This window comes from Sceloporus undulatus, chromosome 2, assembly GCF_019175285.1.
Source record: "Sceloporus undulatus isolate JIND9_A2432 ecotype Alabama chromosome 2, SceUnd_v1.1, whole genome shotgun sequence".
In the NCBI taxonomy this organism is placed as follows: domain Eukaryota; kingdom Metazoa; phylum Chordata; class Lepidosauria; order Squamata; family Phrynosomatidae; genus Sceloporus; species Sceloporus undulatus.
Window position 1 is genome coordinate 273,959,769 of NC_056523.1, and position 25,976 is coordinate 273,985,744.

The window sequence follows — 25,976 nt, forward strand, 5'->3', positions numbered from 1 at the left end:
TTTAAAATGTTCAAAAGATTGACTATGCAGCTGAATAAGCTGAAGACTATTGAACAATTATTCTACATGATGAATAGGAAAGAAAAGTTTCAACATTTCAGAAAAATCATTATAACCACCAGGCCATTTCACAGAGCCAGTTAAAATAATAATGGAAGAATCTGGGAGGCAGTAGTACTAGGAGTGAATATTAACTAGTTCTCACACCAAGTAGATATTATAAAACATTCCCTGGATCAGAAGTGCTAATACATATCAATGATGATATAAGATTTTAACATAGCTGGGACATGCTCACTCAAACTCCCAAGAGGAGGGAATAACCGGGGGGGGGGGTATAAAAATGAGCAAATTGCACTTTGTATAGAAATATAGTGAAATATTTTGTTGCAGGACCTCACTTGCCTTTTTTGTTTTTATCTGCAAAATACAAGTGTTTGGGGAAGGTGCTGTTATGTGACTTGTATGAAAAAGCTCTTATATAATTTTTAAAAATGATCATTTAAGCAAGAGCTTATGCCCAGTAACAGCCACACTGATGCTGGGAGTAGGAAACATGGAGACACATTATTCTCATCCATATGAAGAGAGGTGGAGTAGTACATAAAAATGATGATTCTATTAAGTTGCAGAATAGACATCATTGCAAGGGGTTCACACATGCATTGCCACATACTGCATCCTTCCAGAACTTGGTGTCCACTTAGTGTTTCAGATTACAACTCCCAGCAACTCCAGAAAGCATGGACAATAGTCAAGGATGATGGGAAATATAGTCTAAAAGATTAGAACATCAGGTTGGAGAAAGCTTCTATTCTACATCACTGTAGATTTAGATTTTTTTAGATTTAGAATTTTTTAAATCATGGAAAACCTTGTCCCATACTAGACAATTCTACTGCTCAGCAATCAATATGCATTTAACTATTTGTACTCTGATACCTACTTTTCAATCTATAGATTTTCATAGCAGCTCATAAGAGAAATTATAAAAAATAAGTAAAATTAAGCTAATAAGGAATTGCTAAAAGTGTTAGCAAAACTGCTGTTTATCCCTTTAAAAGTTCTACTTGGCTTAGATCCATGCTTTCTAATAAACTTTATTTCTTTGTAAAAGCCTGCCTGAACCCTGAGATCCGCAGGAAGGCTCCTCCCTCATTCCCACCATCTTCACAGGCATGGTTGGTGGAGACACCAGATAGGGACTTCTCACTGACTCCCGCTATGTTCTTGAACTCCTTCCCCAAAGTGACCAGATTGTCCCCCTCCTTGCTGTTCTTCCATTGCTGACAAATACCTTTTTATCTCTACAGATTTTTAGAAGAGAAAGTTTTAAAAGAACAGGGTCTCAAGACAGTGCTATGTTGCTTTAAATTGACTTATTTTAAAAGCCTTTTATCTTTCTAAGGGGCAAAACAAAGTGCCCTGAAGAGGTGGCTTGAGGCCACCCTGAGAGAGTCAGGTTGGGGTTGCGGCAACTGCACACTGTAGCCCCAATCTGGCTTTTTGCCGGCCCAAAAAGAAGCAGCAAAATGCTGCTCCCTTTTGAGCTAGCAAAAAGTTGGCTTTTCCCTCCCTGTCGTGGCTTTATGGCACTTCTATGGTGTGCAGTGTGTAAACACTGTGCCACCGTGAAGCCAGCCCACACGTGGCCAGCCCAGCAGCTTCCGGGAGGCATCGAGGCAATGCCACACACCCCAAGCTGCTGGGAAGCTGGCATTTTGAGATAGTCTGTTTTGCCTCTAAGTCTCTGTTTCTAATTGTTTTAAATCATTGATTTAATTCTATTTTAATGCTCACTTTTCATTTGTTTTTGGCTAACAAACAAACAAGCTTCATTTATATATTGCTTCATACCGCCTAAGCAGTGTCTAAGCGGTTTACAACTGTAAGCTAATTTGCCCCCAACAATCTGGATACTCATTTTAGTGACCTTGGAAGGATGCAAGCCTGAGTCAGTCTTGAGCCCTTTTGCTGGTCTTGAACTCGCAACCTTGTGGTTTTGAGTGAGTAGCTGCAGTACAGGCATTTAACCACTGTGCCACCAGGGCTCCTATTATACTGGCTTGAAATTGTAAGCTGCCTTGAGTATCCTTTTTGTAAAAAGGTAAGAAATAAATATGATAGTGATGATGATGATGATGATAATAATAATAATAATAATAATAATAATAATAATAATAATAATCACAAACAGGATAGCCAACATAAATAGTAAAAATAAAATAAGATGACTTTGTGTCAAAAAGTTCAGCACCAAATGGTGCTGAAGAGAGAATTCCAAAGCAAGGAAGACAACATATGGAGGTTTGTTATCCACTCAGTTTTGACTCTGACAGGACACAAAATATCAGTGAGGCAGATATTAAGGAGCATGTCAGCTCAATATAGAAAAAGGTGGTGTTTGAGATATTGTGATTTTAAGTAATTGAAGTAAGTATATTGAAGTGAATTGTCATCAGGCAACATGTCATATTCACAACAACAGCAAGAGAGAGCAAATGTTTCTCTAGTCAGCTAATTTAAATTCATGAGAACACATAGCAACATGTCCTCAGTTCACTGTTTGGTATGCAGCTAAGCATGAATTTGACTCTTAACAACACACTGGACACAGTTATTAAGAAAATTAAAACAGTGACATACATACCCAATATAGGTTTCTGAAGATCTCCCTTCACCAGTGAAAACACATCTTGCTGCCAGAGTATCTCCATACTTGATTTCTACAGGATTATCTACAGGGTAAAATGCCTGGGAAGGAAAACAGAAAAGGACAAGCACTTCAGACTAGCACAATACAAGTTTCCCTCCATACATCTGATCAGAAACTGTGGATTTATCAATACAGTATATTCCAAGGGCACAGTTTATTTCTTATTAGAATTTCCTTTTTTCAGAACACACCCTCACAGAATTACCTAAGAACTTCCTCAAATAAAGAGAAATCAGAGGCTTGAGCTCAAGAGATTTTTGAAGAGCACATGCATAATTTTAATCAATTTCCCCTTGAAAAAAGTATCATCGCATGAAAATACTTTTTTTAATTTGGAGAAGTTTCAGGGTTCTCAGGAGAACAAATTTTATTTAAAAATAATAAGTTGCACATTGCTAAAGTTTATGAACACTCTGTTCCCAACTGCAGCCATGGAATTAAGTTGGATATATTATATAATCACAAAGAATTATCTTGTCTGCACCAAAAATTGTATTATCAATTACTTGCACATATTATTCTTTTGATATGCCTGTTACAGACTGCCAAAATAAAGCTGCTTTGGGTCTCTTTGGAGGTATGCTATTTAAATGATGCATGCAACCTAAGAATCCGGAAGCTGCACCAAAAGCTGCACCAAAAGCTGCACTCCGGTGCTTAGGAATGGAGTGTGGCTTTGGTGCGAACTCCGGACTCTTAGGACCCATGCATCATTTAAATAGCATACCTCCAAAGAGACCCGAAGCAGCTTTATTTTGGCAGTCTGTAACAGGCCATAGTCTCACAGAAATGAACCATGTTGGTCATCTTTGCTGCTACAGAATTTGCTGAACTTACTTCTTAAGCCTGGATTACTGGCAAAATACATAGCCACTGGTTATGTTCTGTTTTACGATGCAGGGGATTCTAGAATCCTTAACATGAAAACACACTAAATGCACAAATCTTCTCTGTGAGGCACAAAGTAGCTCAGAGGGGGAAATGTTCTTCCTTCAAAAAGTGGTGCAGAGGAACAGTCATAAAAGACCCCAGCCATCATGTATTGTTAAAACAAGAGTGAGAATATATCTTCTCTATCCATGTTTAATAACAACTCCACAGTATATACTACTAATATACTACACAGTAATATTGGCAATGTCATTTTATGGGGTTCTATAAAGATTATTGAAATTTCTCTTTACTCTTTCATGGTTTCAGGAGTAATTGAGGTTTGCATTATATTCCTTTTTATTTGCAAAACTGAAAAACAAAAAAACAAATACCAAGCAGTAAAAGAGATACTATCTTTGATGGCTGACACTGACATGAGTTGTATCTCTAATTTGTTCCAAAATGATGCAAAAAATACAATTTCTTTCAGTAATATGCATCAGAGCACTTCACAATATTTTACATACACTGACCACTTGGCAGTAAATATGCAAATTATGACATAAACCATAAAGTTGCAAACAGAAAAAAGAATGTAGAGGGAAAGAAAAATGGAGGAGTAAAACAATGGCTAGGATCCATTTTCTGTAACAGTACCCCCCAACATGTGCAAACCCTTGAAAGTAAAGGAAGTTTCAAAATCAGTGTGTGAAATGGTATGATAGTTTGCTATTCACACAGGACAGCTGCCAGTAGCTGCCATAAGCTACCCCAAGTAACCCTCCTTCTACCACTCTATGTAATCTTTTATTTACTCCATGCTCTCTGACACATGAACTGCTACATTACACAATGAAGCTAAGTTGCTTTCTTCCAGTCCTGTTACTTTTTGCTTCTCCTTTATCTTGGAGACTCCCCCAACTCAAATTTCCAGATGGGCTGTTGTTCATGGCTTGACCCTGATAACCACTGTAAGTGTCCATATTTACTAAAGCTGCATGAAATCTGAACAGTTCGTTAAAGTTAATTTTAATAGGGTTTGCCTGAAATTGCACAACTGTCCACTTAATTCCAAGACCCTGCTACCAGAAACACAAAGAAATGGATTTAGACTGCAATTTCTTCTGGAATGTGTACGGTAATGTGCAACTAATACCAATTTTATTTTTCCAAATCTCTAGACCAGTGAACTCCAAACTGTGCTCTTTAAGGGATTTTGTACTTCAGCTCCCAGAATTCCAGACTATTGGCCATAGCTGAGGCTTGTGGGAGCTGAAGTCTAAAATCTCTTAAATGGCACCATCTGGGGACCACTGCTCTAGACCAACATACCTGTGGCAACTGTGGACTTTGCCTGCCAATCAATGTCCACTGACCATCTCTGACTCTATACCCACTTACGACTTTTCCTGCAACAACAACAAAAAAGCACCTTTTAATACCACATATTCAGCATTTTTCCCTTTTAGCTTGGAACAGCTATACTACTCACAGTTTAATGCTTAGAAAGAGAAACTACCGAAAGCTATTATATTCAATTGGTTAATGATTGTTTTTAATCAATCAAAAATGTTAAAAGGATTGTGCTCTCCCCCACTCCCACCCAGCATATAGATATAAATTGTCTCAATTAAGGTATGCAGTCAGCTCTCCACGTTTTCAGCTTTGACTTTTGTGTATTTGATTATTCACAGATTTGAGTTATATGTTCTCTTTAGGAATCTCTAGGTCCTCCAGTATGACTCTGCTGGAAGTTGATCATAGAATCATGATGGAGAACCTAGAGTTTCCTTGATAAAATACTTCTCTAGGAATTTGTAGGTCTTCCAGCATGATTCTGTGGTCACCTTCTGCTGGATGTTGACAACAGAGTTTCACTGGTGTCTTCTTCCACATTGGCCAGAAGCCATGCTCAAGCAAAAAGGCACTGGAATAATCTGGCTCCTGGCAGCACATGTTTGGTCCTGCAGTTGCAGGCTGCTTTTGGAGTGGGTTGTTTGATCGGCGCAGTCCTGATCCACTTTCTGATAGTGGACATGGGCTGCTCCTTCCCATCCATCTGCTTCAGTCCTTTGCAAAACATCCATATCAGTTTTTATTAGCTTGTTTGTAGCTTTATGTTTTAAACTGAGCTTTGGTCATATTTGCATTGCATGGGAACATAGCCTGTGCTTTATAGGAAACTGTTGTTGTTCCTCTTGTTGTTGTTGTGTTTCTTTAAGTAATTTCTGACTTATGGCAACCTTTATGTGAACTCATAACAGGTTTTTTTGGGAACATTCGTTCAAAAATGTTTTGTTTTTGAGAGAGTGTGACTTCCCCAAGGTTATCCAGTAAGTTTCCATCACTGAGTGGGGATGTCTCCAGAGTCATATTCAAGTGCTCAAACTTGTAATATAAGAAATATAATTCTGAATACAGTTCAGTATTTAATTCAGATAATATGAGTTAACCTGAATTACAGCTAACACAGTGTGAGCCCTCCCACATCTAGACAGATATAGGTACCACATAGTTCAATGGAGCAACTTAAAACAGTTAGCAAAGATAATGTTTAGTAACTGAAAAGGCTTACCTAAGTGATGGGTGTGTACTCTATAGGCAAATAGATGCATTGGGTACATTTTATAATGACAAGCAATATCAGAATTAACCGCTGTTAATAAACAGAAATAAAAACATTTTTAAAAGATTAGGAAAACCACATATATTATACATATTGATGTTTAAATAATTAATTAGTATTCTTTTTGCTATGGTAAATTTAAATTAACAACTTTGAAAACACAACATTGAATATTTTAACTGATGTGTAAGAAAATTCAACCATTACGCTTAAAGGCTGATCAATTTATTTAAATCAATGGGCAACTCTACTGACACATCCATTCACTTGTGAGATGGAGTATGCAAGAAAGTTTGGATGCAGCCCAACAGATAAATCTAAGCAGATATTTTATAACAAACCTATTTTTAAAAGGGAGGAGTTATAAGCAGGATAATGTTGCAACACCAACATCTCAAAAACAGCTCCTCCAATGGCTGGACTACATCAGAGTGAAGATCACACACATCCACATATGGCACATGATGGTACAGCTATCAGACTATCAGAACCTTGCATTTTTATCTAAAAGCATTTTTAATTAACTGGACTTTAGCACCACATCTAAGCCCAGATAATTTGTGAATATAGGTTTTATTGAAACATGTCAACTTCAAAATCATTTTTGTTTAATACCATCTTTAAAAGCCAATAAATTTTAATAAAACTTAGGCCTGGTCCAGATGGGCCGTAAAGGACGCCCTCGACACATGCAAGGCATGCCTCGGGGCAGCGCTTCCAGATGCCCCGCAATCCTTGCACGTGATGAAGGCGTTAAAATGGTGGCGCCCTGTACACACAGGCGCTGCCATTGTACACACGGGTGCCATGCGACACTTGCATAATGAGTGCACCAGTGGCACACTCCTTACGCTGACCTTTGGCGGCTGAGGCTTCCCCTGACAGAAAAACAGGCACCGGCAGGCCGTCCTTTCTGGGCAGTCTGGACCCCACTATAGTTAGGATTAACCACAGTTTTAGGTTTGGATGCCAAACTAAGCTCTAGTTTATGAAAAACAAGCAAAAAATCCTCTCTAATATCCTTCAAGAGAAGATTATGGGGGGAGGGGGGGCTCGAGCAATTCTGAGACTAGTTCACATTAATTATAAAGAATGAGGGTCAGGAGTTTAGCTGTTTCAGTTACCTTTCTCTCCTGGTGGTATGACCGTATCCATTGACATCATAAGATACATGCCAGCAATCATAGGCTGCCTTTAAAGAAGAATGAATCCAAATCAGTAAATTGCATAAAATATCCTTCATCTTTCAAAAAGTAAAACTATTAATATTAACATTTTGAAGTGGTGCAGTACTTTTTCACATTTTAATCTTTCTTAGATTGGCATAGATCTGCATCATGCAGATCAATGAACTGCTACAACCTATTACATTGTACAGAGCCATTCATGTAGATGACATTGTGAAGTCAGAGCCAGTGCACCATTACTAAAAGTCATGGAAAGCAGACATATGTTACTCACACTTCTATTCTAAAGTGCAAAACTGAGGATTTGCACATCTCAACTATGGTAAGATGGCATCAAAAGTTCAAGATGCCACTAGAGATTTGATGAACAGTTCCTGGCTAGCACTTGTAATCTGTTGTAATGTGGAAAACAAGTCAATCACATTTTTGCTTTCCCTGTCTTAATAACATATGAACTGGGTTTAAAACAGGAGGAAGTGCCATGGACCCTCTTGCAGTCCAGTGAAGCCTGGATCCCTTTTAAGAATTTTGCAATAGTGAAGAGTACAAATGATAGTTTTTTGTAGGGTTTTCGGGCTCTATGGATGCCGGACATGAAAGCCTTTGACTCCACAGTACAAATGATATTTCAAGATATTGTAATTTGACATGAAAATATCTGTGATTTCTACTGCTGACAAAGCCACAAGCACTTCTAATACTACTGTAGTTTGTTGCCTATGTTCATAGTTGAAGGAAATGCTAGATTTCATTCAGAGATCAGTGAAATCATAGATATAATTTTTTTTCTTATTGAAGTTCACAGACCCCCTAAAATTCCCTAGATCCCAGGTTAACCACTCATGTTCTAAGATATGTTCATATTTGTAAGAGTTTACAATACATCACCACTGAGGGAGGAGAAGACACATCTTAACATTGTTCATTAGAGTCTTTATCAACACTATTTTTTCATTTCTGTTTAAAATAACTTGTGCAGCTTAAATGACTGGACCCTAAGTAAGATTAATTAATTAATTAATTAATTAATTAATTTCATTTCTATGAAATAGCCCCAAAGCAGCTCACAAAAAAGTTTCCCTTTTTCAATAAGACATCCCAAGTCTTGTTGGAAGTCTGACCTCTCCTTAGGCTATATTCCTGAGTATCCTTCTCTTCCATCACTCCTGTCTGCTTCTTAAAAGGGTGTGCGGGGAGGCAAATGCAATCATGCACTTAATGTATGATCTGTTTCAGCACCAAGTCTTTGCATGGCTACTTATCTGGGCAGAAGTATGTGAGATTCTTGAGAGGAGGAATAATCTGATACAAACATAAATTCTGTCATTAAGAGCTTGGTTCATTCTGAAGGAAAAGGGTTCTGAAGGAAACACGGATCTTCACTAAAACGATTGCAACTTCATTCCTCAATATATGAATCAGATCAAAGTGATTCTTTGAATGAATCAAATAATCAATTGAGGTCAAAAGTGAGAGCAAAGGAAATGTGCTCTAGTTCATCAAAGTGCACTAGAGCTCTGTAACAGAGAATTATAAGTATGTCACTCAAATACAAATTCTAGAATTTCATAGCATACAGTCATGACAGTCAAATTGTGATATCAAACTACTACAGCTGTGCACAGTATGTATGTTAAAATTGTTCACTTGAACCTGAATGTTCTGCTTTTGTTTGTGGGGAAATGTTAATGAAAGGGAAGAGGAAGAAAGCATCAGCTTCATCTCAAAATTTAAGCAACTCGGCTCTGCAAAACCATGCATATAACAGCAGTGTCAAATTGACTAGCAAGGGAAAAGTAGAGATGGACATTTCAAAATGAAAAATGAAGAGGAAAAGGGCGTGGTAAAGCAAATTCTGCTCTGAATATTCATTTCAGTTATATGTTAAATGTTAAATGTTCATTTTTCAAAACAGAATAAATCCAATTAGTTATTTTTCTCCTTAGTCCAACTTGCCTTTCTTCAATCTGTCTTGCCTGTCAACCATTGCTAGTTTTGTGATATTGTTGGGGTATGGGGTTGTGATGTGATGTTTTTATCTGTTTTTATCCTTGCTGTACACTGCTGTGATCTTTGGAACAGCGGTATAGAAATAAAAATTTATTATTATTATTATTATTATTATTATTATTATTATTATTATTATTCATCTATCTATCTGTCTGTCTGTCTGTCTGTCTGTCTGTCATCTTGCCCTTTTCTCAACCTGGGAACCAAGGCAGCTTACAATATAAGTTAAAACAAAACATATCTAAAACTATATAGAGGAAAAATTTTAAAATAAACAAATAATCAATTTTTTAAAAAATTGACAGTTAAAAACACAAAGCATAGTGAAACTAAAAATACACATGCTCAAACAAAACAATAATTTTGCCATAATTAATTAAAAGCTGAAGCCTTGTTCAACAACAACAACAACAACAAAAAGTCATTGCATCCCAGCAAAAATGAGAGCAGGGAGGGGGCCAACTGAGACTTCCATGGGAGGGAATTCCACAACCTAGCAACAGCCACAAAGAAGGATTTCCCTTGTTCTCACCACAAAGGCCTATGACACCAGTGGGACTAAGACAAAGCTCTCTCTGAATTTAGTCAATGCAGATTTAACTCAGAGTGGGTCTACATGGGCCAGAATACTATGGGATACTCCCAGAGTATTCTGGCCCCAAAGCTGCCCCAAATTCCCCCAATACCTGGGCACTCCACATTGATGCTGAGGGGCTGTTTACATGTGTCCTACTGTGCAACTCAGTGGCGCTACCACTGGTGTGTGTTGCTCCCTCTGAGGTTTAAAATGTGTCACTCAGTATCACTCACATGGCTGGGCATCTTGTTGTGACCTCAGAGAGAGTAAGTCCCAAAAGCAGTGGAAATAGTGGATGGCACAGCAGAGTGTGCATGTAAACAGCCACCTAGCATTGCTGCCGACTGCTCTGGATTTGATAATTTAAAGAAAATGATTTAAGGGCGGGATGGACCACATTTGGTGCAGAACTGACCTTCACACAAGAAGACAGTCTGCACTTGAATCAAAGCCTTGACCCTGTGTTGTGAGGAGATGAGAGGGAGAGGGAAAACTGCTTTAAATGGATGTGCACACATGCCCTCAGACAGTTAAAAAAAAAAACCTAACGTAAATTTCTCCTCATATGCATACCAGTGCTACCATGTCCTATAATACAATGTTGTTCCTTCTGTCTGAAAAATCTGTAACAAATATCACATTCATATCTTTTTGAAAAGATCAGATAAAATATGAAAGAACCTACAATAAAGGTGTGGGAAATACACTTACTTTTGATTAGTCAGATGTAAAGTTACACCAGAACAGTCTTTGTGTTTATCTGCATGAAAGATTAAAATGTAGTTAAATATAATTGTTGGCTTTTTCCTATTACTGCTTGAGAGTAATAATTAAAAAGTTTCTGCATAAATGTCTTATTAGACAAACTGTGTGTCAAACATAAATGAGTTTTTCTATGCATATTATAAAGTCACTGTGCTGTGCAAGTGATAAAGACACTGTATTTGCATCATAATCTCTTTCATGAAGCAATAATATGAACAATTTGTTTAATACACTGCATTGAAAAGCTTGAAAGTTGCTGATTTTATATTAAAAACAAAACAGCAGACATTATTCAGGACAAAAGGAAAAATCAGTAATGCCATATTTTAAACAGGACGCCATTCCTTCTTTTGGTCTTTATATACAAACCTTAAGAATAGCATTGCACAGCACTGTAACCCTAGCCAGTTTGTAAAAATCTGATTGCACATAAATGACTTGACGTGCTGATGGAAGGAGAGCAAAGATGGGGCCATCCAGGCCTCTCTAGGGAGGGAGCTGCCACCAAGAAGGCCTTCTTCTCTTGTTCCCATCAAACAAGCCTGAGAAGGTGGTGGGACTAAGAGAAGGGTCTTTCCAGATGATATTAGAACTCTAATGGCTTCATAAAAGATGTTGTTGAACTGTAAGTGCTATCTGTCCTTTACAGGATAACCAATGGTGATGAATGATGGGATATTTTGAAGAGCACATTTCCTATCCCTGACTTAACAGTCCACTAGTTCTGTCAATTGAACAATTACAGTGGGCCCTTGGTATCTGCTGGGGTTTAGTTCCAGGACCCACCGTGGACACCAAAAGCTTTAGATGATCGAGTTCCATTAAATACAATGACATAGTAAAATGGTACCCCTTATATAAAATGGCAAAGTCATTTTATTGCTTTTTTTTTGGATTTTTAAAAAAAAATATTTCAAGCCATGGATACTTGAATCTGTGGATAAGAAATCTATGGGAAATGAGGACTGACTGTATATAGTCAAGTTTAGGGGAAAAAACCTAGTTGTGGCTTTTATCATTCCCTTCCTTTAATACACAATGTAGCTTTATGAAGAATTCTGAAAAATCCGTACTTGTTCATCGTGTTATTGGTCCTACTAAAAGTATTGTCCACATATGGATTTCGAAAGAGGGTTTTGCCAGGTGGGCTGGGGGTTTCTAGAGAGTAGGGGCTCAAATGTATCTGATGAATTAATACATGTTACAGTTTTGGTTGAGCCATATGCTTTAATATGATATGCAGAAAAACAAAACATGACTAAGATTAATTTATTTTTAACTTTTTAAGTACAAAGGAAGAAAAGAGACATTACTATATAATACATGGTATAAAATAAAAAGCTGGTTTTTAATAATCTGTTAATTCTTTACCATAGTCTTTCACAACCACACAACGGAGCCCTGGTGGCGCAGTGGTTAAATGCCTGTACTGCAGCCATTCACTCAAAACCACAAGGTTGCGAGTTCAAGACCAGCAAAAGGGCCCAAGCTCGACTCGGGCTTGCATCCTTCCGAGGTCGCTAAAATGAGTACCCAGACTGTTGGGGGCAAATTAGCTTACTTGCTAATTAGCTTACTTGCTGTTCACCGCTATGATCTTTGGAATAGCGGTATATAAATAAATAAATAAATAAATAAATAAATAAATAAAACTGCAGCCCACAACTTTGCAGCGTTTCTTTCTCTGTTGATTTCTTGCCGAGACCCACCCACTCACCCAGCTTCTTGTTGTCATCAACCTTTATACAACCTTTATGTCAAGAAGAGACAGCTTCCTGGCGGACTGGGGGCATGGTGTTCAGACAGCAGCATGCCCTTAGTCTGCCAGGAAGCTGCACAACTGGCTGCACGTGCAGTGGATCCACGGTGTTTTGGTGGCACAGCGCTTACACATGCTGCACCAAAGAAATGCTGAAGAAATGCTGCAGCGGTGGCAAAGGCGCTCTTTCTCTGGTGCAAAAGGAAGTGGCTTTCTGCTGCTTGTTTTTGCACCGGGAAAAGGCCGAGTTTGGGGGGGGGGTGGCATGCAGTTGCCATGGCACAAACTCGGCGAGCATAGAGGTGACCAGAAGCCGCACCTTTGAGGTGGTCTCTGAGAATTCGCAGATATGGGAGAGGTGAAACTAAATGAAGAATATGTTTGCTTTAATCATAGAATCATAGAATTGGAAAAGACCACAAGGGCAAATCCATTTTAGGTTCTATAGATTCAGAATACAGCATTTTAAATGCTTATTAAACACTTATAAAATGCTTATTCTATAGAGAAGACCCATTTTCCCCAAAGACCTATTTCCAGCAAAATCATATCAAGCAATTCTTAGTCTACCTACAGTCATTAGACTGCTTGGCTGTAGTACTCCTACAGTTAAGTCAAGCAAGCAGTACATCTGCTTTTGCATCTGAAGTAAATAGAAAGCACATTGTGAATAGGCTAGACATTACAAGGCAAAACCCAAAGAAAATTACTGTGCTTCCTCTAAATTCCGCGTCACTGTGTACATCAGGAAATTTGCTCACTGTGCTAAAGCAAAAATAAAATCTAAGCTAGGCTTCAGTTCTGCATAAAAGACCAACCAGCAACCTATATTGTTCTTCAAAAAACATATTAGTTTCTATGTGAAATATTTATGATATATAAACAGGGGCTCCCCTTCATACGGGCAGAATTCCCCTTCATAAGAACCTAGTTTCTATCCCTCACATGCCCTTTCCAAAAATGGTCATGTCTAATGAGCTTTCCACTCAGCAGGTTTGATAAGCCAGAAGAAGTGGGCATCATGACATTTGCTTTTTTTGCAATTGCTACAGCAGCATAGCAGATTGCTGGAACACAATATAATTCTTACCCCACAACCTTAAAAACATCTTCACTATTCGTCACTCAGTCTAGGATAATTCCTTTGATTTTGCATTTCAGCTAGAGAGCAAGTACACATTGCTCCAGGACAAATAAATTATTAGCTTCCATTTGCCCTGGGGCAAAGAGAGGAAAATGCATTCATCCCCCTCAGAAGCTGGTTCCTTTCAAAGCTGATTTTCTATGCAGAGTTTCCAACAGAGATCAAACAAGAAGCTGTGCTTACTAGTGTGGCTTAATAGCATTTCTGGATTGCCAAGTCTATATAATAAAATCCATTGTGATATGCATATCAGTTCCTAATTCTTTGATCACTGAGAAAAATAAATGGTAACTGTCACTCAGAAGATACATTAAAGGTTTACAAAGTTGAAATACTCACAGATCAGTCTTATTGTACTTGAATTACTGCTTTTAAAATTGAAGCAAGAGAAACAAAATTTCCAATCTTGACTCATTTGTGAAATATTACACATTAAAGTTAGTATAAATACATCCTTTATGAAGCAGAATGTTAAAATAACAGGGAGAGATGAGAAGTTAACTACTAAGAACTACCCTCAAAAATGGGATAATGTTGAAGTATTTTTAAGACTATGAATACTAAACTTCATTCTGCTTAAATGTTTTAATCTGAAAAGTTATATCCTAGTGTGTTATATATACTTTCATTAGTAATAGCAACTTGTAGATGAGAATCTTGAAATGTCTTTGATGTAATAAGAATAGAATTCATGTAGTTCAAAATGAAATCACATTTTAAATAAATCCAGAATTTAAACTTACACAACAGAACTCATTATTATTTTAAAATATGCAAATTGATTTTTTTAAAAGAGAAAACAACGTAACATTTGGAACCCATGTACCTTTAATTCCTGTACAAAGAGAGCATGCTATGCCTCATGAATTTTACACTTGCAAGGCTTTAACATCTCATAGCTCAGTCTATGCCAACTGAATTGTAAATATTAGATTTTGTTACTATATAAAGGAAAAAGAACTAGAATTCATTCCTCATCCTCAACTGAGGCACTGCTATTCCATACTACTACCTGCTTATGAGTCTTAAGACTGAAAGGGATATTTGTGCCAGCATGACCATCCTAAATCCCTTCTGATTTTCAAACGCACTCTTATCTCACAAAATAGTATTCAAACCCTGCTTTGAATTGATTGTTCACATTAACCAGTGTTCACACTGCTCTTTTCTTTTCTTTTTTTACAGCAGGGTGTGGCATTCTCCTTCCTGACCAAATAGTCAGGATAATGCTACTAATAGGGCCCAAACAGACAGGCCAAAATAAAGCTGCTTAGGACCACTTTGGAGGGGTGCTGTTTAAATGTTGCATGCATCCTAAGAAGCTGGAAGCCACATCAAAGCTATGCTCCAGTCCAAAGGACTGGAACACAACTTTGGCGCAGCTTCTGGCCTCTTAAGATGCGTGTGTCATTTAAACAGCATACCTCCAAAGTGACCTGGCGGAAGCAGATTTATTTTGGCCTGTTTGTTCGGGCCCAGTAGTCACCAGATATTTAAGGAAAGAGATAATAATCTTGTTGTTGTTGTTGATGATGATGACGATGATGATGACAGCGACAGACCAACAGGGCTATAGAGACCAACAAAGCAATTCTATCTACGCACAGTAGATGCAATAAGGTGATAGACTATAGGGGGGGGGGGAAAAAAAATTATTAGAGGGGGGGGGGGGAAGAAGGAGGGGGGGGGGGGGGGGAGGAATGATGAATATGGAATATGTTTAGTGAGGGAGAGAGAATAAGGAGGGGACTAGGGAATGATGAAGAAGGTAGATGTAGACAGGAGTTAGGGAGGGAGGAAACAGAAAATAAAAGGGAAATAGAGGATGAAAGAAAGAAGATGTTTAGCTAGGAGTTGTGGAGGAGAAAAGAAAGGAAGAAGAGGACAAAAAAGAGATGGGAAAGCAAAATCAAGAATTAAAAGAGAAAGGAATGAAGTGACTTAGGAAAGCTTTTGCTAACAATGGTACTATGCTCATATTCCTAAATCTAAGAAAGGAATGTGAATTTCAGTTTCAACAATTTAGGGCACAGTGATGAAGTTGATATAGACGTTTTAATTGTTTTGATTTTTTTTTATTTTGTAATTTTAAAGATTTTATCTGTGAGCTACCTTGGGTCCTTTTGGAGAGAAAGGCAGGCTATTAAATAACTAAATAAATAAAATAATGATAATACAGGAATAGTCATAAAGCAGCATCCCTGTAGTACCAAAAACACAAGACTCCTGAGGAAGCAAATACTAAAGTAGCTTTTTACCAAGCTGACTGTTCCATTCTGCTGTCTGTTGCCAGCTGAGGTTTGAAAAACTTTGAGAGAAGAGAATAAAGGGAAGACTAGGGTGACTAGGAAGATTCCCTGGAGACTATTATGGGCAGCTGCTCTGAAACAGCCTGCAGCAGACATTAAGATATGTTTGCATATGTGTTTCTTTCTTCTCAAGGCTGTGGTCTTTCCTGAGGTCCCTTCACTCTCCCCAAGGCCCAGAGGAGACCACATATGTCCTGATATTTGGGAAAGCTAGCTACAATATGTCTAGAATTCAGTTTGTATTCATAAACTATGGTGCAACCTAAAAAGGAAGAGAGGATACAATATATTAGAATTACTCATTCTGAACTTTAAAAGGTCCTGAATCAGAACTACATATGGGAAAGTCTTCCTGAAAGCTGTTTATGTTCTCCATGAAAAAAGACTCTCTTCCCCAGTATCTTGCTATGATTACTTGCTGGAGCATGCATTTTTGAATGTATGACAAATTAATGTATGACAATTCAAAAACAAAGAAATGTGTAAATAGCCAAATGGAACAAAATAGCCAGATTGTTATGGATGAAAGAAATCATATGTACTGTAAAAGGGGTCTAATGTGCAAAGTTTACAAAGTGTGCCACAAAGAACAATGCATCAAGAGACAAAGCATTCAAAAGTATACTGAAAACATGTTAGGGCAAACACAGTCCTTAGACATTATGGGGTGAGGGAGGACGCAAGCCCTGTTGCTGATCAATTTGAATTTATTTTGACAGAGCAAACACCAGGCAATAGGAATGCTTGGTGTGTTGCCACTGTTCTCACACAGATGTGCCCTCAGAGTTCCTAAATTCAAAATGATTTCTAGTTCCTAAAAATTAAAAAGGTCACAGCACCATAAGTAATCATTATTAAAAGGAGTCCCAATGCTATGCTGTGCCAGCTGCGAGTTTTATGTTAACTATCAGCCAGGATGTTTTATTGCACTAGCAACGAATGAAAGATATTTAAGACTGCAACTGATAATATAGCTTAATATCAATTTTCACCAAACTATCAGTATTCATTTGCCTAGCATAACATCATGCAAATTAAACAGTCAGTATTATGAATTTGGAGAACTACGGTAGTTGAAGTTTTAATACTTTTTATAAACAACCCATGTGTGCTGTATTAAGTACTATAAGACCTCCTCTCCCATGAAGATTTGAACTTTTGAGAAAGTCATTTGCACCTAAAATGTAACAGAATCATTTTGGTTCAACTGCTGTTTTCTCGAGATCTTCCTGCTGTTCCCTTTCCTTTCCCCAAACCAAGGAAGATGCAGTAAGCAGGGAGGCGTTTCAGGTTTGACACAAACATGCAGGCTCACTGTAACAATGAGGGATACCAGGAATTATGGGAGTTGCATTTCCCATGCTTTCCAGAATTCTTGTCAGCTGCTTTAAATGTCAGCAGTAGCTTTAATGTTTGAAAGAATAATGATGTAAAAAATACATTTTCTTGAACTTGATGAAAAAGAATCTCTTATATAGGTTGAAACAACCCATTAATAAACTAGTCAACCACCCTACGATTTTTGCACAGGAAATGCTTTTTAGGCAAATAATCTCACTAGCCAAGAATGCTCTGCCAGCAACAAGTATAAACCAGCATACTAGCCTCAGCATCAATCCATTAGAAACAAAGGAGGGGGTGAAAGAGATGAGATGACAAGACAGGCCCTGTAACATTCCTGATTATATGAACAACAGTGCAGAATTTAGAAACCCCATCAGTTTCACAAGTATCCAATTTATTATAGGAGTAATTTTGATTTTAAACTGCCTTCCCTGTTGCAACATTCTTCTGTAATTAAGTAACTGCTCATTTAAATTTTAAACTCTACATTATTCATAATATTTTATAGCAATAATTCTTTTAAAACATTATCTTTATTCAACAATTTTTCCACCATTATTTACATTTCTACATATCATATATAATCTCATCATTTACTCTATAACATAATCGAGTCCAGTTATTATAATATTTTATAGCAATAATTGAAGGGCACACATACCTTTGAATGCACTAATATCTCCATAATGAACTTGGAGCACAAAGTATTTGCTACCTTTTTCTCCTCCAACTTGGAATCCAACACCTTGACATTAAAAAGATGAGATAAAATACAAGCAATTATATACAACTTTTTCTTAATAGAGTGATTTCCTAAAGCAGGCGTCTCAAATGAAGTCATAAATGTCCATTCCTAAAATTATACTGAACAAGCAGAATTCTCAAATAGAATCAGAGACACAAGCTATCTCAAGTTTATGACCATGGGGTGATTTTGTTTGTTTGTTTGCTTTCTTGTTTTTTGGTTTACATCAGTAGCTTAGTTCACTGAGGGTGGGAAAGGATACTTGGTGTAATGCAAGATAAAAGAATCATCTTAACAGTGCCCTGTTACAAGCCAAATTAAATTCATCAGCAATCCATCGCTCATAACCCATAAAAGTGATCTCCTTCTTCAGTAAAGACAGCAGAAAACCTCACTATGGAATGAAATTCATCCAGACCCATCTTATAACAAGAAAGCAAGACTAAAACTCCCTAGTTTCTATATAACATACATTTTCTTTCTTTTCTTTCTTTCTTTTTTTCTGTCCAGATGATTCACCTAAAGAATGGTATTTACAACCACTATTCAAAAGACACCCATATCTTTGCAATGAGGTAATATTAAAGTTAAAACTTTACACACACAAGCACAGACACAAATCAATGTCATATTATGAAAGATCCCATGCCTTTTGGTAATCTTGTAGGTGGAGCATTCCTTGCCCAAGCATACAAAATATTGGATGTATCCATGCATGTTCCTCCATTGCAGTCCCTGAAATATAACACAATGATAATTTCTTTTGGCTTATCTGTCTCATATTAGTAATATTAAACTACTAATCAGTTAACCTACATTAACATTCAGCCTTCTTTAGAAAGAGAACATTACGTGTAATGATGACATACCCAAAACTTAGAACAGTTTCAAAAATGGACTATGTTTCTCAACTCTTAGACTCTCTTAGACTTTAGTTATCACATTTATAGCCAAATTTTCTGCCAAGAAGCTCAAGACTGTGCGTGTCCTATATTATCTCCACAACCATCCTCTGAGATAAGATAGGCATAGCAGATGGGCCAAATAAAGGACCTTCCAGCTGCTCTGGGAGCAGTTAACGCATCCCAAAGCTGGCCCGAAAAGGAGTGGAAAAAGCCGCTCCTGATGGCAGCCCATTTGAGACTGCGGCATCTGGTTGCTGCAGTCCCGGAGCGATAGCGGCAGGACTAGCCGCAGATTGCTCCATTTGGCCCATCTGTTTTGGGGCATAGAGATCAGGTCTAAGGTCATCCCTGGATTTCATGGTAGATCATAGTCTTGGACCTGGGTCTCCCCAATCTCATTTCCAAATACTTAACACCACATTGCACTGGCTCACAAGAAAGAATACATGCACCTCAAACACAACTGCATATAAACGATTAGAGCAGAAATTTGTTCAGTCTAAATTTTCATACGTAAGAGACAAAGTTGAATAAATTAATCAAGCAGCACTTGAGTGCTGAAATTCACACAGATTCTTGCAATGCAGTTATTCAATAAAGAATATGCACACTGGGAAAAATGTGTACTAAAGTTGAAATTACTCATAAAGAAACACTGTATATGGGAAAACTCATCTTAATAAGTACATCTGTGGAGATGTAAGTAATGTGCATGAATTTTTATGCAATGTTAATGAATATGCTTGAATTTGCAGCTAAAGTTAAGCCTTACTTTACTTCCAAGAGAAAAATGCCTCCATGATTTTTCCTCCTGGAATTTTGTGCTCCACCTTACAGTTTGAGAAATACCACACTGGTATTCACACACGAAATGTCTCTGGAGGTTTAAACAAAATCAAAAAGACGGAAAACAAAAATGGTCCTTGCATTTTTGCTTTACAGGTGAAATATTTCTCATTCTTTATAACAATTTTATAGCTTGTATTTTGAAATATAATGTAACATTCCAAGGCTGGCTGAAGGTCTGTTTTGACACCTGATGAAATTAGCTGATAGTATCATAAAGTTAATTGGACTGAACATTACTTCATTTCACTAGGGAAAAAAAAACCTTAGTTCTTCCCTTGGGTTGTCAATACAGAAAATAGTTTTCCTTTTGTCTCTTTAAAAATTGAAATTACATTTTTACTTAAGGGAAAAACAGCTGCTCCCACTAATTTTGTACTGATGCTCTTTGGAAATATTCTTTTATAAGGAAATACAGTGTTAACCAGTCTTCCAGAGAATAAAATGTTTTAATCAGAGATATTCAAACTTTTTACCCTTGGGACGACTGTTACATACAGACAGACATCCCCTCCTTGAAATAGTGGATGAATAAAAATATTTTGCTTATTTAGTGTACATATTTTCATTCACATATTCATATGTAAGAATGTTATTTCCTTATACAATGTTAAAATATGAATATTTTCATATATTCATATTAATATATTTTAACCCTGTATAAGAAAACAACATTGTTCAAATTAGAACAGTTTTATTTAAGTAAATTTAATATTTAACTCAACACACTTGTAAATTTTACACATAAAAAGGTTTGGGAAGAAGAGGAGAAGGAGGAATCAGAGTCTCCAAATGTCATGCCCGCCTTAAGCAACTGTTGCACCCTCCTGTGAATTCTGACCCACCATTTGAGAACCATTGATCTAAATCTTTAATTAGCCACCTACCCCCCATATCTGTTTAATTCTAGTCAATATGTCAAATCATCAGGAATGTTCTGTTGGTTTACTGTTATCATACACAGTCTGCCAGCAATGGTAGGATGTTCTTTGCTTGTTTTAAAAAAATGCACACCTTCACATATTGAAATGATTGGAGAGAGCAAGAGAAGAGGGAAAATGGAATCACATATAGGCGTCCCAAACTTATTGCACAGGTTAGGGACCAGAGCACTGTTATAAAGTGGTAATGGTTGCAAGCAGAACCTAGTTCAGTTGACTGAATACAAGATGGCACTGAGGTAACAGAGGAGGGGGAAAGGCATGGAGTGATAGAGAGAGAAAAGCAGCACCTGGTTGCAAAACCATAGTGAAAACATTGATGAAAGAGTGGACTACAGATCAACCAGTCGAAAGAGTGGATCGTAAAAAGGTGAGGTGACAAAAAGTGGGAGACACCTGTATACAGAAAGGAAATTACTAATACAGTGATAGAAAATGAGTAACCCCCACAAGTTTCATGTAGTCCCAATCTTTTTTTAACCACCTACATCCCTAGACCAAAGCCAAAACACTACGAGCCCCAATTTAAAAAAAATCACGCAAAAGATTTTTGGGAGACAGTCAAATATTACTGAAACCTGACACAAAAATGCAGTGACTTGGGTTAGCTTTGGTCCCTTTCAGCATCCCTTCCCACTAAAGAAGTAACATGGCATCAGGTCTAGTTGCTCTGAGAGTTTCATTTCAGCCCACAGGAAGGGGTGGAGGGATAAAAATAAATCCTGATTCTTATGCACATTGAGTTGCCATAAGTCTGGACCGCCAAACTGGGACAAATGTAGGACAAATGTAGGACAAAATTTTCAAATGTAGGGCACATTTTTTAAAAATGAAGGACACATGAAAAAAATTGATGGTTTTAAAAAATGTTAATATAAATTTGTGGCGGGTTACAGACCGCCGCTTTGCGGCGGTCTGCCGCCACCGCCAGTTGGTCCGTGGGGGAGCCGGAGCCTCCACACAGCGCAGCTCCCGTGCGGACCCAAAAAGAAGCTCCAAAATGGAGCTTCTTTTTGAGTCGCCTTTGTGACGTAGCGAGGCATCAGGGGCGCACTCGCTACGTCACAAAGGACGCGACGCGTACGGACGCTCAGCGTCCGATACGTCAAGATGGCGGCGCCTGTATGAACAGGGCGCTGCCATCTTGTACATATTCAATACGTATTAGGGTTAGGGGGGTGCGGAAGCACCGCCCCTTCCTAACCCTAGTACGTATTGTGTACGTACTATTTGGCGGTCTGTAACCCGCCTACGTTTCTTAGGCGTGATCAAAATGGAGGACATTTGGACATTATTCCTAGACAGATGACAGAAATGTACTTTCCTTTTTGGCCAACCTCCCCTCCCCCCATTCCAAACAGCACATTTGGGCATTGAACATGGCTTTACTTAACATGGCCTCTTGCATATTTCAGAGGCTTATTTGATAACCAAACTCTTTGGGTTTCACACTGAACATGCTATGCATACTGAATATATCAAGGTGGTTTAACAAGAAGTGGATTTGCCCTCGGATTCAACTGCACTTCTCAGAAGTGTATATTTGGTCAAGGGACTTTGTTTTTCCCCCCACTGCGCATGAGTTTGTAAAAATCAGAGCAACTTACATTGGTCGTGCCTCAGAAGCTGGCTCATTTCATCATCATCATCATCATCATCATCATCACCACTATCTCTTCCTCCTCCTCCTCTTCTTCCTCCTTGTCTTTCCTCCTTCCTCCCTCCTTCCCTCCCTCCTCCCTCCCTCCCTCCCTCCCCCCTCCCTCCTTCCTCCCTCCCTCCTCCTCTGCCTTCCAGGCCCAAGTGGAGGAGGAGATGGGTGGCTGCCTTGGCGCGCTCCCCCCTGCCCACGTGCCAAGGCAGCAGGCTGGCAGGCAGCCACCCACCTCCACCTCGCGTGCCTCCGCGCGACCACACTAGGCACTTGCCTTGGGCCCAGCAGGCGGAGGCAGAGGAGGAGGCAGAGGTGCCTGCCTGGCTTGGCGCTCCCCCCCGCACACGCGCCAAGGCAGCAGGCAGGCAGGCAGCCACCTCTGCCTCAGCCTCCTCCTCTGCCTCCGCCTCCCGGGCCCAAGGAAGTGCCCAGCGCAGAGGCGCGCGAGACGGAGGAGGCGGTGGGTGGCTGCCTGCCTGCTGCCTTGGCGCGCGCAGGTGGGGAGCACCAAGCCAAGCAGGCACCTCTGCCTCCTCCTCCTCTTGGCGTGGCCTGGAACGGAGGAGGAGGAGGAGAAGGAGGAGGTGCGCCTCCTGCGCGCCCCCTCCCCACCTCCCTGCCACCCTCCCCTGCCTCCCCGCGTGGCCACGCCACCCACCCACCTTCTCCGTTCCAGGCCACGCGGCCGCGCGCAGGAAGCACACCGCCTCCTCCTTCGCCTCCTCCACGCGGCCGCACGGGGAGGCGGGGGAAAGTGGGTTGGCACCGCGTGGGCCCCAAACCGGGGGCTGTGGGCCAAACCGGACCGGGAGGGGGCCCCCAAAAGCGGATTTGTCCCGGGGCCGCCGGGATATGGCATCCCTATATGCACATGCCTTATTCTCATAATTCCAGGCAGAAAGTAAGATATATATCAGGAGTGGATTACTGCAGTATATGTGTCTACCTATTTCCAGACATTTCAAGTGGAGTAAAACACAGTAGACACTGTTTTAACAAGAGATGGCTTTTTGAAGTACATCATTCTCCCCACTTCATCTGTGACTAGCTTCCAGTATTTCTCTGGGCACAATTTAAAGAGATGTTGGACACATTTATTGATACAGATAACTTGGAACCTTACTGTTCAAATGACTATTTTTTCCATACCCATCCACTGAGAGTAGCAGGTGGTTCTGCTTTACATTTCCCCTTTATGCATGACTGGAATGAAATATCCACACATCTGTATTAATGTATGTCACACTTCTATTTGGATAGCAGACAAGAGCATCGTCTCCCAGTTGCATGGCCTGAAAATAAAGATCCACAAAATGGGAGTTCCTGGAAAGCAGGATGAGTAAATACATAGTTCATCTTCTCCCTATCTTCTCTATTAAGGTGAGATGTGCCATATTCATATAATTATTATTTCTAAATTGCCTCTAAAGTAGCATGTGTACATTTTATCCAAATCTCTGTCCACCTTTGTTGTCTATTTGATGATTCACTTTCTTATTCTGAGTGAAGTTTAAATGGTTACCTTTCAGAAGAGGGCCCAGAAGTATCTAGTTTATAGAGCTTTTTATGTCAAGAGAACTGTCTGGTTTGTTTTTTGGGGGGTGGGTTGGGAGTTATCCAAACTTTAATGTCACTGTATTTTAGATTATTATTTATTCTCACATACTATTGATCTGCTGCAATTGTCAGTTTTGTATCTGTATGATTTTGTTTTTAAATGTGCTATTGTTAGACAGAGTAATAACAGAAGATTGGATTAAAATTTTAATTAATAAATCACACATAAAATTACTTAAAAAACAGAATTTCGACAACAAAATTGAAGTTGGGGAGCCTGTCTGCAGGCAACTGAAAACTAGATTAGCCATTGATTTATTATCAGAATGTACTTGGATGCTCAGGTTAAAAGGGTTATCTAAAATCTGGCATGTACATGGTAGTATGCGATTCTGTACTGCTCAAATTACAGAGCACCCAGAAACTTAATGAAAAATATCAGTAGTTCTGATCAATGTATTCTTTGATGAATGAGTTTTCCTTGAATAATAGGTCCTTAAACCTTTTCTTTAAAAAAATAAACCTTAGAGATATAAGATTCTGTTCACATTAAATGGCAAGCCTGAACAAACAAGAAGGAAGAACACATACCTATTAACACAATGCTGATCTGGCACAAGCATTCAGTATTATTTTCAAAATGCCAAGAGATCCACCAGCTCAAGTCTATATAAATAAAGATAGCCATTTTGGTAATCTGAAAAGCTGCTATATTTAGTTTTCGTTAGGAATATTTTTAAAACATTAAAAAATAGATTTTGGATCTCAGTTTAATAGAAAGCAGCAGACCTCAACATGGAAAGGGAGGAGACAAAAGACAATAAAACATTGTCAAGGTATACCTTTATTCTAGACATTATTGGCAGGTGGGGGAAACAAAGTTCATTAAATGAACTGCATTAATTGAGGACCTCACAGTATTCTGATCATATTTGACTGAAGAAATCACTATGGATAAGTAGACCATATAAGTACTCATCCCAGAGTTTCTGGCTTCTGGAACATGGACCACCTACATGTCTACATGCACCGTAAGTCTTTTATCCAAAGGTTTTCAGAAAGTTATAGAATCTAGCCACAGGCAAGCATCAACTGCAGCACTCCATAATTTACTCCTTAAAATCAATGACTTGCTTATTTCATTTAGAGCAGATGTTTTCATTGTTAATGAACACCGCAAATTAAAGCCATTTGATACCACTTTAACTGTCATGGCTCTAGTCTGTGAAATCCTGGGATTTGTAGTTGGGTGAGGGATTCAGCCTGGTCTATGATCCTTCCCCAAGCTACAAATCCCTGGATTATGTAGGATAGGGTCATGACAGTTAAAGTGGTGTCAAACTGCTTTAATTCTACAGTGTGGCTATACCTTAGGTAATTGTTAATTAGGACTAGCTACAGGAAGCATACACTTCCCTTGTAATAGCTCTACTTTTGGGCATACTTCACAGTGCTAGTTATGACTGATGGAGCCCTATGGGGCTTTGGTCCAGGCTATCTGAAGCATATGAAGGACCATATTGTTTTATATGAGCCTGATTGGGCTAAATTATCTTTTTGGGAGGTCTTTTTCTCAATCCCACCAACTTCCCAGAGAGACGACTTCTTCTTCTTCTTCTTCTTCACCTTTATTTATAAAGCACTGTAAATTTACACAGCACTGTACATACAATCTTTTTAATTAGACGGTTCCTTGCCCTCAGGCTTACATTCTAAAAAGACATGACACAAAGGGAGAAGGGAGTGGTGGTGGGGAAGGGGATCAAGTCTAGCAGTTCTTCTCAACCTCCGATGCCTGGACCAAGGGAGATGGACTGGAGGGAGGGCTCGGCTTCTTAGTGGATAGTTAAAACGAGGCATCCTGGGGCAGAGATGGGCTCACCCCTGGGAATGCATCTCTAAACAATATAGTCTTTAACTCAGTTTTAAAACTGGGTAGAGAAGTGATGAGGTGTGCATGTGGTGGTAGAAAGGTTCCAGGAGTAAGGGGCAGCAAGTCAGAAGGGACAAATCCGGGA

General features: G+C 38.9%; 1 protein-coding gene across 5 annotated transcripts in view; it reads right to left on the minus strand.

Moving 5' to 3' along the window:
- The window catches only part of PAM (peptidylglycine alpha-amidating monooxygenase), a 166,169-nt gene that overhangs the window by 56,991 nt on the left and 83,202 nt on the right, over positions 1–25,976 (minus strand). For all 5 annotated transcript variants that reach the window (XM_042455216.1, XM_042455217.1, XM_042455215.1 and 2 more), the window contains exons 6-12: positions 18,705–18,790; positions 17,972–18,055; positions 10,701–10,749; positions 7,340–7,407; positions 6,165–6,245; positions 4,922–4,998; positions 2,651–2,754 (exon numbers count right to left, since the gene is read on the minus strand). In XM_042455216.1, coding sequence (XP_042311150.1) covers positions 2,651–2,754; positions 4,922–4,998; positions 6,165–6,245; positions 7,340–7,407; positions 10,701–10,749; positions 17,972–18,055; positions 18,705–18,790 — 549 coding nt within the window. The remainder of the gene's footprint in view (positions 1–2,650; positions 2,755–4,921; positions 4,999–6,164; positions 6,246–7,339; positions 7,408–10,700; positions 10,750–17,971; positions 18,056–18,704; positions 18,791–25,976) is intronic.